The sequence below is a fragment of the Salvelinus sp. IW2-2015 genome, linkage group LG37, assembly GCF_002910315.2.
Source record: "Salvelinus sp. IW2-2015 linkage group LG37, ASM291031v2, whole genome shotgun sequence".
NCBI lineage: Eukaryota > Metazoa > Chordata > Actinopteri > Salmoniformes > Salmonidae > Salvelinus > Salvelinus sp. IW2-2015.
The window spans coordinates 10,936,928-10,952,340 of NC_036876.1; the positions used below are offsets into that span (position 1 = coordinate 10,936,928).

Sequence of the window (15,413 nt, forward strand, 5' to 3'; positions counted from 1 at the left end):
GACCCAAATAGTCACACAAATAAATCCATAATAATTTAGCGATATTAAAATGTGAAAATTTTATTTCTCAATCTCAAGTGTAACAAATAATTGAATTAAATGTCTACTCATCACAAGATAAAAAAGTTTACGTTTCTTCCACCTGAGCGAGTCTGACCACAAGTCAGAGACCACTATGATGACACACCAAATGTGTTTGATGGATCACGGGAAAGGAGCAGGAATATGCTTTTGTAGGCTACAGTCCAAGCTATGTCTTCCAATGGTGCGACTGTTGTCGGCATCCAAAGATTATCCAATTTGAATAAACGCTATGGATGACAGCAGTGGTGTAGTCTACGGCGATAAGGATATCACTTATTATTGATATCTACATAGCGCATTGATGTGAATCACACTGCTGCTCTCTCATTTAGCCATTTGCGCCTTACGGATTGTGGTTGTTGTTGATGTCTGTTCACAAATCTAAATGTGTATTTGAACCCAATAATGGTTGAATTCCAGAAGTTTAGTCTGCCTATCAATCATTGTTTTTGAAACCAGTGGACAGACAGTGAAAAATGCGCTCTTGCAACAGCGGATCCAAGCCTGTGGAATAAAAGTGGGGCTTTCATTGCTCATTCTAATTCATGCTGATAAAAAAATCCATAGGCCTAATGGACACATGCTCAAATTTACACTCTTTTGATAGATTTAAAGGGGCAATCGGTAGTTGCTACATCCATTTTTGGATTTATAAATTATATATAACCATTGATTCTTGAAGAATATAAATGCCTCATGAGCTTAGTTCTGTCACACTCCATGAGAACCCAAAATATAAGCCTGTTTTACTCCAATGTTTGTAAACATTGTAAATGTAAACAAACAATGTATAGCCTCAGAACATGTTTAAAATAATACTTTTTATAATTTTTATATCAACAAAATCATTAAAAAACTGAGTAGGGCTGGCTAATAAGTCCTTAGTTTTGGGGTCATGCTCAGGTAAAACAATTTGGCTAATATATACTTCCATATTTCCAAGTCCTATTCTTCAAAATCAAGGGGTATAACATTTATTGGAATGACTGGAATTCTGATAGATTTTGGTTTTTGATGTAAAGATATAATTTAATATTATTATTATATGTAGTAGAAAGTGATGGGTTAGAAGAAGCCTACATAACTAACCCATAAAGTAACATTTAACATCCATATATGACCAGCTATGTAAACTTTAACATTGATTTATCCTACAATAGATGTTGTTCAATTGGTAACGTACATTTTTGTCTTCTTCTAATGCCTCTTAAGGGGAAAGTAATCTAAAAGTAACTCAATGTAATCAGATTACGTTACTGAGTTTGGGAAATCCAAAAGTTAAGTTACTGATTACAATTGTGGACAGGTAACTAGTAACTGTAACGGATTACATTTAGAAAGTAACCTACCCAACCCTGCATGTATACCCATATATGTCCAGCTTTGACGTGGTCAATTACACAGCTTTTTTGCTGTTGTCATATATGTGCAAATATAGACAGAATGTGTCACACACCCATAATCATTTCACTTGTCATGCATTTTAGACACCTTCTGGTGGTGGGTGGGTCGTACCTGGAAAACAAGGGACAAGCAGAACTGTGCATATATGGCCTGGTATGCTTCATATGGTTTAACAGCTTTTTTTTGCTGACATAATGTAATGCCATGCAAATGTTGACAGAATACGTCACTTACACACCCGTTATGTCCACCATTTGATATGCATTTGAGTTAGTACAGTAGGGCTTTGTGTAAGTGCAGCAGCCCAATCGTTGGGTAATGCGTTGGATACAACGCTATATCAAAGAGTTTCTATTATATTGACAAGATACTCGAGTGACCGCTCTAACAATGGAAATGCATATCCTCAAAGATGGAACGCATGCGGGAGGAAACGGGATCAGGTGGGAACCTTCTAGCCAATGAGAGGGCAGATACGCTGAAACCGCTGATTTACAGTTTATTTTATTGTATTTTTTGAAATGTCACGTGCGTCCAATTCTATCAGTGCTTTCGTAACAACCTGAACATTACGAAACTTGTATTCCATTAAATAAGCCTCACGTAGGAAATTAGCAATACATGATTTTGTTGACCAAATTCGACATTCTCTCATTGACCTCCATTCAAAAAAATCCTCTCTACGTGGTATTATTTTCGCTTCGCCTCTTCCTCTCTGGCTACCTCCACTATATCCTGCCAGGGGCGGAAGTCTGGATTTCTGTTCCAAACAGTAATCATTCCAAAACGGAGTGCGTAGTGTCAGCATCTTTTCGGTCGCACGCCCATCATTCGCCGTTACCATTCCCTTGTCTTCGTCTACATTTACGAAAATTTTGACATGCTTGCTCAGGTTAAATATTGCATCACAGATACGCAATTTTTAACCAACTGGGTGGGTAATAATTTTGCATCGGGATTGTGCGCTGCGCGTATTTATTTTTCTTGAGCTCTAATCATCAATCACCTGGCTGTGTTTAATCATCTACAACAATTATTTCCTGCCATCGCAGTAAATCGGCTGTGTAGCCTCCTCTCCAACATAGCAAAGGATTAAGTTACTGCTGGTGGCGGATTATTTTATTGGCTTCCTCTTGTCACGGTTTAGCTTCAGCCTTTTTATCTTTTCCAATTAAGAGGTTGTCTGAAATCGAGGTATAGTAATTGAAAAAATGTCCTTCTCTTTGTAAAACACCTTGCTATTGTATTTACCTTGCCTAATCTCTTAGAACCACACATTGTCGACCCTCTTCTCGATCATGTAGGCTACTTAACGTTAGGTTATTTGTCGTCTGTGACATTCATTCCCTTAGTTGTATTTTGTGTCCTTATATGGATATTTTCCGACCCATCTATTAAATTCTTGTTGATGCTGATAATAATGTGCCTTGTGCAGATAATCTATTTGGAAACTACACCTGCCACTCCCACAGGCATTCCTACATTCAAATGATTTGGATGCAAGCCAACGTTTCGTCATGTTGTTATAATTTACAAACAATTTGTTACTTTGGAATGTAACATGTTAACATTAACATGTTAGATTAGATTATACTGTAGCGTCAACTGTAAAGAATTGGGTATCACCCTGCATAGGCCTATAGAATTACCCCGTCCCCCCCCTTGTGTTTTGACTGTAGGCGGATCATGCCCTCTTGTCCAGTCAGCCTTGACTGTTCTTTTTAGAACTGACTGACTCACAGTATGGGGGAATTTGGCTGATGTTTACTTGCTTCCTTCTCCCCAGTATTAACATTCATTAAATGTTACTGATTAACTGAATAAACAAGTTTGTGTTGGTCAGTGCCATATCCTGTACTTTGATCTGATAGGCTTAAAAAAAAAAAAAGTTAAGCTTGACTCTTGACATTGTAGCCTGCTTGAGGTTGTTCTTAAAAGAACATGGCTCACTTTAGGAACTCATTGGCTTAGTACTGACTTGCAAAACTAGCCCCACCAGAATTCAAATACTTTTTAACCACCACTTGCATGTGACTATTTCAATATACAAGGAGTATACCAAACATTAATAACATCTTCCAAATATTGAGTTGCATCCCACTGAATTTGTCGGAACATGGACTCTACATGGTGTCAAGCATTCCACAGGGATCCTAGCCCATGTTGACTCCAATGCTTCCCACATTTATCAAGTTGGCTGGATGTCCTTTGGGTGGTGGACCATTCCTGATACACACAGGAAACTGTTGAGCGGGAAAAACCAGGCAGTGTTGCAGTTCTTGACACCTACTACTTGGTCACCGAATTGACAAAAGTGATCCGCTCGAACGCTCCCAATATCTCTCTTCACAGTCATGTCGTTCCGAAGAGGTGTGGTCAGACAGAGCAAATTCAGACACGTCTTCGCCCAGGCTTGGAAGGCAGAGCACTGCATCGATGACGTCCGAGTGTCCCGTGTCACATGGGACGGGCCCCTCTGTGCTGTGAACCCCAAATTCACCGCAGTCGTCATCGAATCAGGTGGAGGAGGGGCCTTCCTAGTTCTGCCACTCAACAAGGTTTGTGCTAGCCCACTTAAGCATCCACCCAGGAGTTCCTGGAGAAGTTGGTACACTCATTTTGCCCCAAATTTTCCAATCAGCCCGCCCGGCCAAAGGAAAGGTGCCATGCATGAGAAATTATTTGAGAAACAGTCGCATGTACTCTGAATGACCTAAAATGATACATCCCATGTTGGTCTTTCAGTCAGGYCAACCTAAGCTGTACTGTGCGAGTAGGCTAATAGTAGGCCTACTATTGAAACCGATAAATTATGTTTAGATTAATCAACTAAGTTAGGTTTCAGATTTGATTTTTTTTCTCTCAAAGTCACGCTTTTGTAAGAAAAACAGAAAAACAGTCCTAAGTCCATAAAAATAAACCACATCAGGAGACCACTTTCGATGTCTGGGAAAAATCTAACATTTTTTGATTTTTGATTGTAGTTACCCTTTAATTCAAGTGCACAGGCACCTAGCACTGTTGCTTGTTTTGCAGTATTTCTGTAGCACATGAGATTGAGTTTGCAAAACAAATGGCCACTTGATTGATGCAAATAATCATATCATTCTGCCAGGTAGGCATAGGCTACTTTGTAGCTAGTTAACATTTAATTAAGAAGACTGTTAGGCCCATCATTAGCATCATTATATTTTTCCTGTTCCTTAATTGTTTGAAACCTGGACGTTTTACTTCATGTTATGAGCCATGTATTACTTTGCTTCAAAGGACCCTATAGCCAAAATCCCATTATAGAAACATGGAGGCACTTCCTCATATGCGTTTTCTTTCATTGTGTAGCAGCCAAAGGCGGCATCCTGGTCATATTAGCAACCCTGGTCATATTAGCAACCCATGATAGTTGTTGCATCTTTAGATCTCCCCGCTTTAATTTCTAACGGATGTTTCCATCTCTGTCCATAAAATCGCTCGCATGTGCGAAACATATACTGTGTTTTCCCGCACATTACATTATGGAACATTCGCGTGTAGGCCTATAGCCCTGTGCACATTGCTGCTCCTAAAATGTGAAAAAATTAAGCAAAACATTCTGATTTGTTCCATCAGCCTTATTAATTGATGCAGCATATACCTCTACTACACTACTTTGATACGCACGGTGGGGATTAAGAAGTGAGTATATGCAATGCCCACTAAAAAATAAGTGGGTATATGCGCTCCCGAGTGACGCAGCGGTCTAAGGCACTGCATGACAGGGCAAGAGACCCCACTACAGACCCTGGTTCGAATCCAGGCTGAATCACATCTGGCCGTGATTGGGAGTCCCATAGGGCGGTGCACAATTGGCCCAGCGTCGTCCGGGTTTGGCCGGGGTAGGCCGTCATTGTAAATAAGAATTTGTTCTTAACTGACTTGCCTAGTTAAATAAAAGAAAATGGCATATACCTGCAGATACCATCCACTACACCATGGCATCGAACCTCTCAGATGGAAGATAAGGATCAATACCCTAAAAGTGCCCACCTATCTTGATATCGTATTCCCGTAATTTTATGACAAATGTAACAGATTAAAGGCCTATTATTATAATAAACCATTTGCATTGTGAAAAGTAACTTAAAAATAGTTTATAACGCCATTGATACTCCCAAACAATATTTTTTTCAAATAACAGACCACCAGTTGAAAACCACTGACCTGGAGTTTTGTGCTAACCAGATGATGATGACCATGCCCACCTGCTTCTTTTCTACAGAGTGGCAGAATTGACCAGGCCACACCCACAGTGTGTGGACACGCAGCTCCAGTGCTGGATGTCCAGTGGTGTCCCCATGATGACAACGTCATCGCCAGTGCCTCGGAGGACTGCACTGTAAAGGTAGGTGGTGATGTGAAGGTAGCTGCCCTCTAAAAAGAAAACAAACAGTTATAGGGTTGCAAAGGGAGGGTATATTACTGGAAACTTTCGAAGTTTACTAGTAAACTACCTGAATTTTTGTTAACTTTAAATAGTTTTGGGGAATTGTATCAGGTGAAATATAGTGTCCTTTTTGGATACTTCAGATTCTCAGGTGTCTTTAATTATCAGGTAAAATATGATTATATATGTATTATTTTACATACTTTTATTTATTTGACTATGTCTTTGTTGTAAATGTTTTGGCGCCAAACTGGTGGGTGTTGTAATTTAAAAAATAATWATTATTAGTTGGAAGAGTTGCAGAGTTCATTGAAAAAAATGCCGTTGTTGATTAGGTACTTTTTTCATTAATTAGGCTATTTTCTCTTGAAACATTTGGTCTATCCACTAGAAACCCATGGACATAAATTACTAAAGTTACCGTAGATTATCGGTTAATTACCAAATTTACTGAAGATTCTGGTAACTTTGTTAAATTACCGGTAGCTTTGCAACCCGTAGCAGCTCACTATTGTTTATGAGAAAAGGTTCAACCATTTGTCCAGACCTTTGCATTGATTGAGACGGGCTGTAAGATGGCATAAAGCTGGATGAATAGTCATAAGTGTTTAAAAGGAGTAAATAACAGATGCGCTGCTCTAAGATGGCCTTATGACTACTATCAAGAGTGCATATCTGTGTTGAAAATGCTGCAGATCAGCAGATGTATGCCGATGGGAGGGAGGGTCATCTGTATGCTCTACCCCTGTAACAAAGCGTTGTTATTGGTTGTGCTGTCTATTAAAGGTGTGGCAAATCCCTGAAGGAGGGCTGACTGGACCAATGACAGAGCCCGTGGTGACACTGGAGGGCCACAGTAAACGAGTGGGAATCCTAGCCTGGCACCCGACAGCTTTCAATATCCTCCTAACTGCAGGTAACTTAATCTATCTGCACCTCATTGTCGTACGTCAGATAGAGCGACATCGTCTGCACTGATGGTTCGTGGCAACACATGGCAGAGGACAATGTCTTCACCTCGAACAGTGTATGTCTGTCTGCAAGTTTGGACTATCCAGGTCACTATTCACAAGCAATGCCTCCTATGTCAGTGAATGTGTGTGCTTTAAGCTGCAAGGAAAGGTTGACTAGACATATTGATAGTATTATGACACACGTTGGTCACCACCAGTCATGATAATGTGAGACCGCTTATGCTAGGACTTTGATTTTTATGGATAATAGGTCCGTGGTCTGAGAAAGAGGAAATGTGTTTTTTTTTTTAGGGGGAAGTGTTGAATGTAGTCACAACTGCAAATAGACATGCTGATAGTGTTGGGACATAGCTTGGCCACGAGTCATGGTAGCATGTAGTACTAGTCACCCATGTGTTAAACATTGGACCTCCAGAGAAAGGGAATATGTGGTAGTCAGTCAGGGTAAACAGTGAGAGTTGAAGGACAGCTTTAAACGTACTGGAGAGGTGTTCCATGACAGACCGTTCAATTCCCAATGCATTATGCAAGCCAGGAATTGAGTATCCCTGCCTTGCAATTAACAGCATGTGCTGCACGTTTTAAAGGAGAATGTAGTTAAGGTTAATGGGAAACTGAGTATCCTTCAAGAGGACATCGGAAGGTTTCAAAAGTCAAAAGCAATTGATTTGTCTATGTATGTGTCTGTGTTACTTAGAATGGTATGTCTATACGTTTAGTATGTGCCAGTAATTGTATGTTTGTCTGTATTTTTACATGCTACGTCTCTGTATCCTTTTGATTATTTGAATGTTTTGCATATCCATATTTATTGTGGGAACTCTTTAAAAAAAACATGATTTTACAACTTTTATTGAGATCGACGTTTCGGTAAAATAAGCTTGGTAGCGTGCGTTTTAACCCTCTTCTGTGAACTTAGTTTTGTCTGTGCTCTCCCAGATTCTGTGTTCACGACTGTTTTTGACTGATGCAACTCTCTCTCATTCTCGCTCTCAGGCTGTGACAACCTGGTGTGCGTGTGGGACGTGGGCACGGGGGAGCTGGTGTACCAGATAGCCGATGCCCACCCAGACCTGATCTACAGTGTGAGCTGGAACCGGGAGGGCAGTGCCATCTGCACCGTGTGCAAGGACAAGGCGCTGCGTGTCATCGACCCGCGACGGGGGACCGTCCTCAAGGTGCTTCATGTCTAGCCCATGAATGACACGCATGCAACTGAATTGAAATAAGTCAAATTAATAGTACCAAATACCATAAAACTTCCCTTATCCTTCAAGGAGAAATTCAACAACACACAGGAGACCAAAGCAAATAAGCACCACCTTGTTCACATAATGTCATTTTTTGAAAGAAAGTGACCTTTGCCATGCTAAATTGGCTGCAGCTAATCAGCACTTGTAAATACAGCATATTTGATACAGTGCCTTCAGAAAGTATTCAGACCCCTTGACTTTTCCCACATTTTGTTAGGTTACAGCTTTATTCTAAAATGGATTTAAATGTTTTTTTCCCCCTCATCAATCTACACACAATAAATACCCCATATTGACAAAGCAAAAACAGAAATATCACATTTACATAGGTATTCAGAACCGTTACTCAGTACTTTGTTGAAGCACCTTTGGCAGCAATTACAGGCTTGAGTCTTCTTGGGTGTGATGCTTCAAGCTTGGCACACCTATATTTGGGGAGTTTCTCCCATTCTTCTCTGCAGATCCTCTCAATCTCTGTCAGGTTGGATGGAGAATGTTGCTGCACAGATATTTCCAAGGCTCTCCAGAGATATTATATTAGGTTCGGGCTCTGGCTCTGGCTCTGGCTGGGCCACTCAAGGACATTCAGAGACTTGGCCCAAAGCTTATGGTTGTTGTCCTGTTGGAAGGTGAACCTTTGCCCCAGTCTGAGGTCCTAACCTGCTCCAGAGCGCTTTTCATCAAGGATCTCTCTGTACTTTGCTCCGTTCATCTTTCCCTCGATCCTGACTAGTCTCCCAGTCCCTGCCGCTGAAAAACACCCCCACAGCATGATGCTGCCACCACCATGCTTCACCGTAAGGATGGTGCCAGGTTTCTTCCAGACATGACGCATTGGCATTCAGGCCAAAGAACTAAATCTTGGTTTCATCAGACCAGAGAATCTTGTTTCTCATGGTCTGAGAGTCTTTAGGTGCCTTTTGGGAAACTCCAAGTGGGCTGTCATGTGCCTTTTACTGAGGAGTGGCATCCGGCTGGCCACTCTACCATAAAGGCCTGATTGGTGGAGTGTTGCAGAGATGGTTGTCCTTCTGGAAGGTTCTCCCATCTCCACAGAGGAACTCTTGAGCTCGGTCAGACTGACCATGGGGTTCTTGGTCACCTCCCTGACCAAGGACCTTCTCCCTCGATTGCTCAGTTTGTCCTGGCGGCCAGCTCTAGGAAGAGTCTTGGTAGTTTCAAACTTCTTCCATTTAAGAATGATGGAGGCCACTGTGTTCTTGGGGACCTTCAATGCTGCAGGAATTTTTTGGTACCCTTCCCTAGATCTGTGCCTTGTCTCAGAGCTCTACGGACATTTCCTTCGACCTCATGGCTTGGTTTTTGCTCTGACATGCACTGTCAACTGTGGGACCTTTATATAGACAGGTGTGCCTTTCCAAATCATGTCCAATCAATAGATTTTACCACAGGTGGACTCCAATCAAGTTGTAGAAACACCTCAAGGATTATCAATGAAAACAGGATGCACCTGAGCTCAACTTGGAGTCTCATAACAAAGGGTCTGAATACTTATGTAAATAAGGTATTTGTTTTTAGTTTTTTATCAATTAGCATTTAAAAAAAATAAAAACATGTTTTTGTTTTGTCATTATTGGGTATTGTGTTTAGATTGCTGAGGATTTAATAACATTTAAAAAATCCATTTTAGAATAAGGCTGTAACGTAGCAATGTGGAAAAAGTCAAGAGGTCTGAATACTTTCCGAAGGCACTGTATGTCTACATTAACTACAGGCTGTACATAGAATGACTTATTGACATTGACTCTACCTTCCCTTATAACACCTGTGATGTTGTTGTGTGTGTCTCAGGTGAAAGAGAAGGTCCATGACGGCACCAGGCCCATGAGGGCCGTGTTCCTCTCCGACGGGAAGATCCTGACCACCGGATTCAGCCGCATGAGCGAGAGGCAGCTAGCCTTGTGGGATACGGTACGGCGGCTAGATGGATACATGTCATAAACAGGACTTTGCAAAGTCCTATGGGAGTGTATGAGACATTGACGCCTCAGAAACAATGCTCTGACTGTATGGTAGAGGAGAGTGGTGACCTAAGGTATCATGACAGTACAGGTCAGGTCAACCCTGTTTATTTTCAGTTGACTCAACTCACACAGCATTGAGGGGTTCGCTACACACACTGACCAGATCTTCTAATGATTGTATCTGTGTGTTGCAGAGGGATATGTCTGAGCCAATGGCAGTGCAGGAGATGGACACCAGTAATGGCGTTCTCCTCCCCTACTATGACCCTGACACCAACATGGTCTACCTGTGTGGAAAGGTACAGTACACCTGTTTCCGACCAACATTTTCAATAACAAATTCAGCTGGTGTCAAATGATCAATTCTCCCCACCGTATGTTTGGTTTAGCTCGGTTTATCTGTTGATCACTCTCAGGGGGACTGCACCATCCGGTACTTTGAGGTGACGGACGAATCGCCCTATGTCCACTTCCTCAGCCTGTACAGCAGTAAAGAGCCCCAGCGAGGAGCAGGCTTTCTCAGCAAGAGGGGCGTGGATGTCAACAAGTGTGAGATTGCCAGGTGAACAGGTTTTTCAGCATGTCTTTATGGTTATTACTTGAATTGTTTCTCAGTGTATTTACAGTGTATTTCGCTCTCTTTTTCACCACTCATTTCCACCTCATACGTTCCCTCTTTCATGCCCTCCCACTGTAAATCATTTATTTAATTCATTCATTCACTCTTTCATTCTTTCTTTCATTCACAATTTCTTTCTCTTTTTCGCTCTTGCTCTGTCTTTGTCTCTGTCTCTCTCTGTCTCTGTCTCTCATTGCAGGTTCTACAAACTGCACGAAAGGAAAGTAGAGCCCATTTCTATGACGGTACCACGGAAGGTAAGCTGCCATGCACACAATTTGAAACAAAAGGCCTTCCTTATTTATGACTAGAACTATGTTCAAATAGCCATACTAGAACCCCAATTACTAGCATGCCCAAAACATTGCTTTACACTAAGTGGCATGCTAATGTGGATATTGGAACCAGTCAAGCTTGACTGAATTTGACTTAAAACGCTCTCCCTGTGACCCCCTCCCTCTCTTGCCCCCCAGTCAGACCTGTTCCAGGGGGACCTATACCCGGACACGGCCAGCGTGGAGCCCTCCCTTCTGGCCGAGGACTGGATTGCCGGGCAGGATGCGCCGCCCCTGCTGGTCTCTCTGAGCGGTGGCTACGTGGGCGCCCCCTCCAAGAACAGGGACACCCTCCGCAACAAGCCCAAGCTGTCGTCACAGGGCTCCGGGACAGACTCTCCCCCAGTCCCCCAGCAGGCCGCCATGCCCACCGCAACAACCAGGGAGCCGGAGAGCGAGGGGGTGGGGGTGGTGCAGCAAAGGGTCATTCAAGGAGAAGGAGCATCCGATAGGGTGAAAAGAGAGGTGAGAATGGAGTTTGGGTGTAGGTGGGTATAGCAGTAGGCATAGCAGGGGTGTATTCACTAGTGCAAACCGTAGCAAAACCTTTGTAACCGACAACGTTTTGCAACAAGAGCGAGAGTTTCTTGGTCAAGTTCAGGTAGTCCCTCCCTGTTTTGGTCTGTTTTCTTCTGTTTTGGTATGAATAAGAGGTTAGAGATGTAGGTATGAGTACGACATAGAAGTGCCAGAGAAATGTTGAGTAGACTTGTGTAGTGCCTTGTGGATTTAGGATGTTATCATGTACAATACCAATCAAAGTTTGGACACACCTACTCATTCAAGGGTTTTTCTTTATTATTACTATTTTCTACATTGTAGAATAATAGTGAAGACATCAACACTATGAAATAACACATATGGAATCACCTAGTAACCAAAAAAGTGTTAAACAAATCAAAATATATTTTATATTCTTCAAAGTAGCCACCCTTTGCGTTGATGACAGCTTTGCGCACTCTTGGCATTCTCTCAACCAGCTTTATGAGGAATGCTTTTCCAACAGTTTTAAAGGAGTTCCCACAGATGCTTAGCACTTGTTGGCTGCTTTTCCTTCACTCTGCAGTCCAACTCATCCCAAACCATCTCAGTTGGATTGAGGTCAGGTGATTGTGGAGGCCAGGTCATCTGTTGCAGCACTCCATCACTCTCCTTCTTGGTCAAATAGCCCTTACACAGCCTGGAGGTGGGTTGGGTCATTGTCCTGTTGAAAAACAAATGATAGTCCCACTAAGCGCAAACCAGATGGGATGGCATATCGCTGCAGAATGCTGTGGTAGCCATGCTGCTTAAGTGTGCTTTAAATCACTGACAGTGTCACCAGCAAAGCACCATCACACCTCCTCCATGCTTCACGGTGGGAACCACACATGCGGAGATCATCCGTTCACCTACTCTGCATCTCACAAAGACACGGCGGTTGGAACCAAAAATCTCAAATTTGGACTCATCAGACCAAAGGACAGATTTCCACCGGTCTAATGTCCATTGCTCATGTTTCTTGGCCCAAGCAAGTATTCTCTTCTTATTGGTGTCCTTTAGTAGTGGTTTCTTTGCAGAAATTTGTCCATGAAGGCCTGATTCACACAGTCTCCTCTGAACAGTTGATGTTGAGATTTGTGTTACTTGAACTCTGTGAAGCATTTATTTGGGCTGCAATCGAGGTGCAGTTAACTCAAATGAATTTATCCTCTGCAGTAGAGGTAACTCTGGGTCTTACTTTCCTGTGGTGGTCCTCATGAGAGCCAGTTTCATCATAGCGTTTCATGGTTTTTGCGACTGCACTTGAAGAAACTTTAAAAGTTCTTTAAATTTTCCAGATTGACTGACCTTAATGTCTTAAAGTAATGATGGACTGTTGTTTCTCTGTTCTTATTTGAGCTGTTCTTGCCATAATATGGACTTTTACCAAATAGGGCTATCTTCTGTATACCACACCTACCTGGTCACAACACAACTGATTGTCTCAAACGCATTAGGGAGGAAAGAAATTCCACAAATGAACTTTTAACAAGGCACACGTGTTAATTGAAATGCATTCCAGGTGACTACCTCATGAAGCTGGTTGAGAGAATGCCAAGAGTGTGCAAACGGTGGCTACTTTGATGAATATAAAATATATTTTGATTTGTTTAACACTTTTTTGATTACTACATGATTTCATAGTTTTGATGTCTTTACTATTATTTTACAATGTAGAAAATAGTACAAATAATGAAAAACCCTTGAATGAGTAGGTCTGTCCAAACTTTTGACTGCTACTGTGACTACATTCTCCTTAACCTCCATCTCGCCCTATCCATCCATCCCTCTTCCCCACTCCAGGAGGAAGTGCTGAGCGAGGTGCTAGCGGAGGTGAAGGCCCTACGTTCGGTGGTCTTGGCCCAGGGCCAAAGGATCGAGCTGCTGGAGAGGCAGCTGGCCCGCATCGAGGACGGGGACGTCTGATTGGCCGAGGGGCGTCACCACTACACCCGAAGGGCGTTCTTACTAAAACTCCATAGACCATAGCCTTACTAGAATCAACAACCGTACCTWAAGCTGTGTGCGTGTGGGAGTGGGAGGATGTAGTGAAGTGTAGCTGAGTTACTAAACTGTGGGAATCACAGAGGGGTCGAGAATAAGGTGAACTATTATAGTGAAGGTGTACAGAGACCAATTGGATTCTGCGGGTGAATCGCAATTGTATTTCCTCGTGTCCTCCTCTCTCCTCGCCTCCTCAAAACGCGTTGGAGGTATAGGTCAGAGGTTCCTACCCTCGGACCTTCTCCAATGCATTTTGAGAAGGAGGTGAGTAGAGAGGAGGACACGAAAAAATAAGGAAACACCATTGAGATACAACTCTTTAGATGCTGATTCAGTTGGATAGTGGGTGATATAGGATGAAGGGGGATAATCTGCATAGGACTTCCATACTGCAGTAAGATATGTTACCGGTTTTTATTAAGGAGCGTTAATGGTGACACTATTTGAAGGTGTATACATTTAAGTATCCAATATTGTGTATCACTACAAAACTTAAGACATGAGGATTCAATTGTAGCCTACTCACGAATCCTTATGCCATACTGTATGACAACTGGCACGAAGGTCTATGTTAATTTGGCACATTTACAAAATGGCACATCTGTCTATATTATTTTGTATAATATGAATGCACCCTCAACAAGTGTTGTCAAGTAGATAGGCAGATCATTTCCTGTTGCTGCTCTCATTGAAGCGCTCACATTGTGAATCCGTTAGGGATTGTTTAATCGGGCAGTTAGAGCTGCTAACCGTGATGCATATCAAACGTCATACTCCAGTTTATTATTCGTACTTATACATTTGTACATGTATGCATCTATACATTATTTTTCCATTCCATCATAGGAATCTCTTACCCTAGATTAGCTGAAGAGATGAAGTCAGACCATTGGTATTAAGCTAAAATGGATATATACTGTTTACAAAACTGCACTGGTTAATTGCGATTGGGTAAGTTGTATTAAACTGTGCTGTATGGCGCCTATATCGACATATAAAGAAAAAACATTGGTCAATTTCCAAATAATGTTGATTTTGATATGGGGCTTTTTCTTACAAATGATGTGAAGGACTTGAGTTGGAGGTACCTTAAATGATTGCTATCATGTATGTTGTTAATCTCTTGTGTGATTTGTATTTACATTTTTTGCCTTCGAAGAGAAGGTAACACTAAATTTGTGCTCTCCAACTTAAGTTGTCTTAGGTGAATGATCCCCCTTTGGTGAAGCCAAAAGCAGACTGACTAGCAACATGCAGTATAATTTGTCACAAGGTGTTGTAAACTCCAATGACAGTTTATAACAGAGAGCTCAAGTAAAGTGTTACCTCAGAAAATGTGTTCTCAGTAGAACAAACTTAATATCATACCATTTAAATCATAGCAGTTCTATGAGTGTCATGAGGCACAGAACTAAAGAAAGTTGCAATGAAATTTGAGGAGTTTTTTAAAACCGTGTGAATGATGTATTCCAAGTCAGTAGAACTAAATATAATCGTTTTAGAACAGTGGTATTCCAAACTTTTTTAGCTGGGACCCTATTTTTTCCGCAAGTATATCTCTCGACCCTACCCCGAAAACTAATAACAACCTTAAAATCTGTACATTATGATTTTTACGTGCACAACCATCCACAATACATTTACCCAATAAAATTGTATTTTTCAAATTATCTTTCTCAAAAAAGTTTGTATATTGTTCCATTCTATAATCTTACCCCCAAAAATGTGGCAAATAATGAACACCGATTTGACAAAGATTTTAAATACCACTGTCTTAGACTAATATAGCAGCAGCTGTGGTTTGTATTTGAAG

General features: G+C 41.6%; 1 protein-coding gene across 2 annotated transcripts; it reads left to right on the forward strand.

Annotated features, from left to right (window-relative positions):
- The first annotated feature begins 2,243 nt into the window (after positions 1 to 2,243).
- On the forward strand, positions 2,244 to 15,268 carry LOC111960240 (coronin-1B). 2 transcript variants are annotated; one of them, XM_023982147.2, is made up of 11 exons: positions 2,244 to 2,682; positions 3,841 to 4,046; positions 5,744 to 5,866; positions 6,695 to 6,824; positions 7,879 to 8,060; positions 9,948 to 10,067; positions 10,315 to 10,419; positions 10,537 to 10,682; positions 10,939 to 10,996; positions 11,213 to 11,539; positions 13,400 to 15,268. In XM_023982147.2, the coding sequence occupies exons 2-11, from the start codon at positions 3,843 to 3,845 to the stop codon at positions 13,520 to 13,522; spliced, it is 1,518 nt and encodes a 505-aa protein (XP_023837915.1). In that variant the 5' UTR covers positions 2,244 to 2,682; positions 3,841 to 3,842; the 3' UTR covers positions 13,523 to 15,268. The 2 variants fall into 2 exon arrangements, with proteins under 2 accessions (XP_023837915.1, XP_023837916.1); XM_023982148.2 differs by having other exon boundaries at positions 2,244 to 2,422.
- The last annotated feature ends 145 nt before the right edge of the window (positions 15,269 to 15,413 follow it).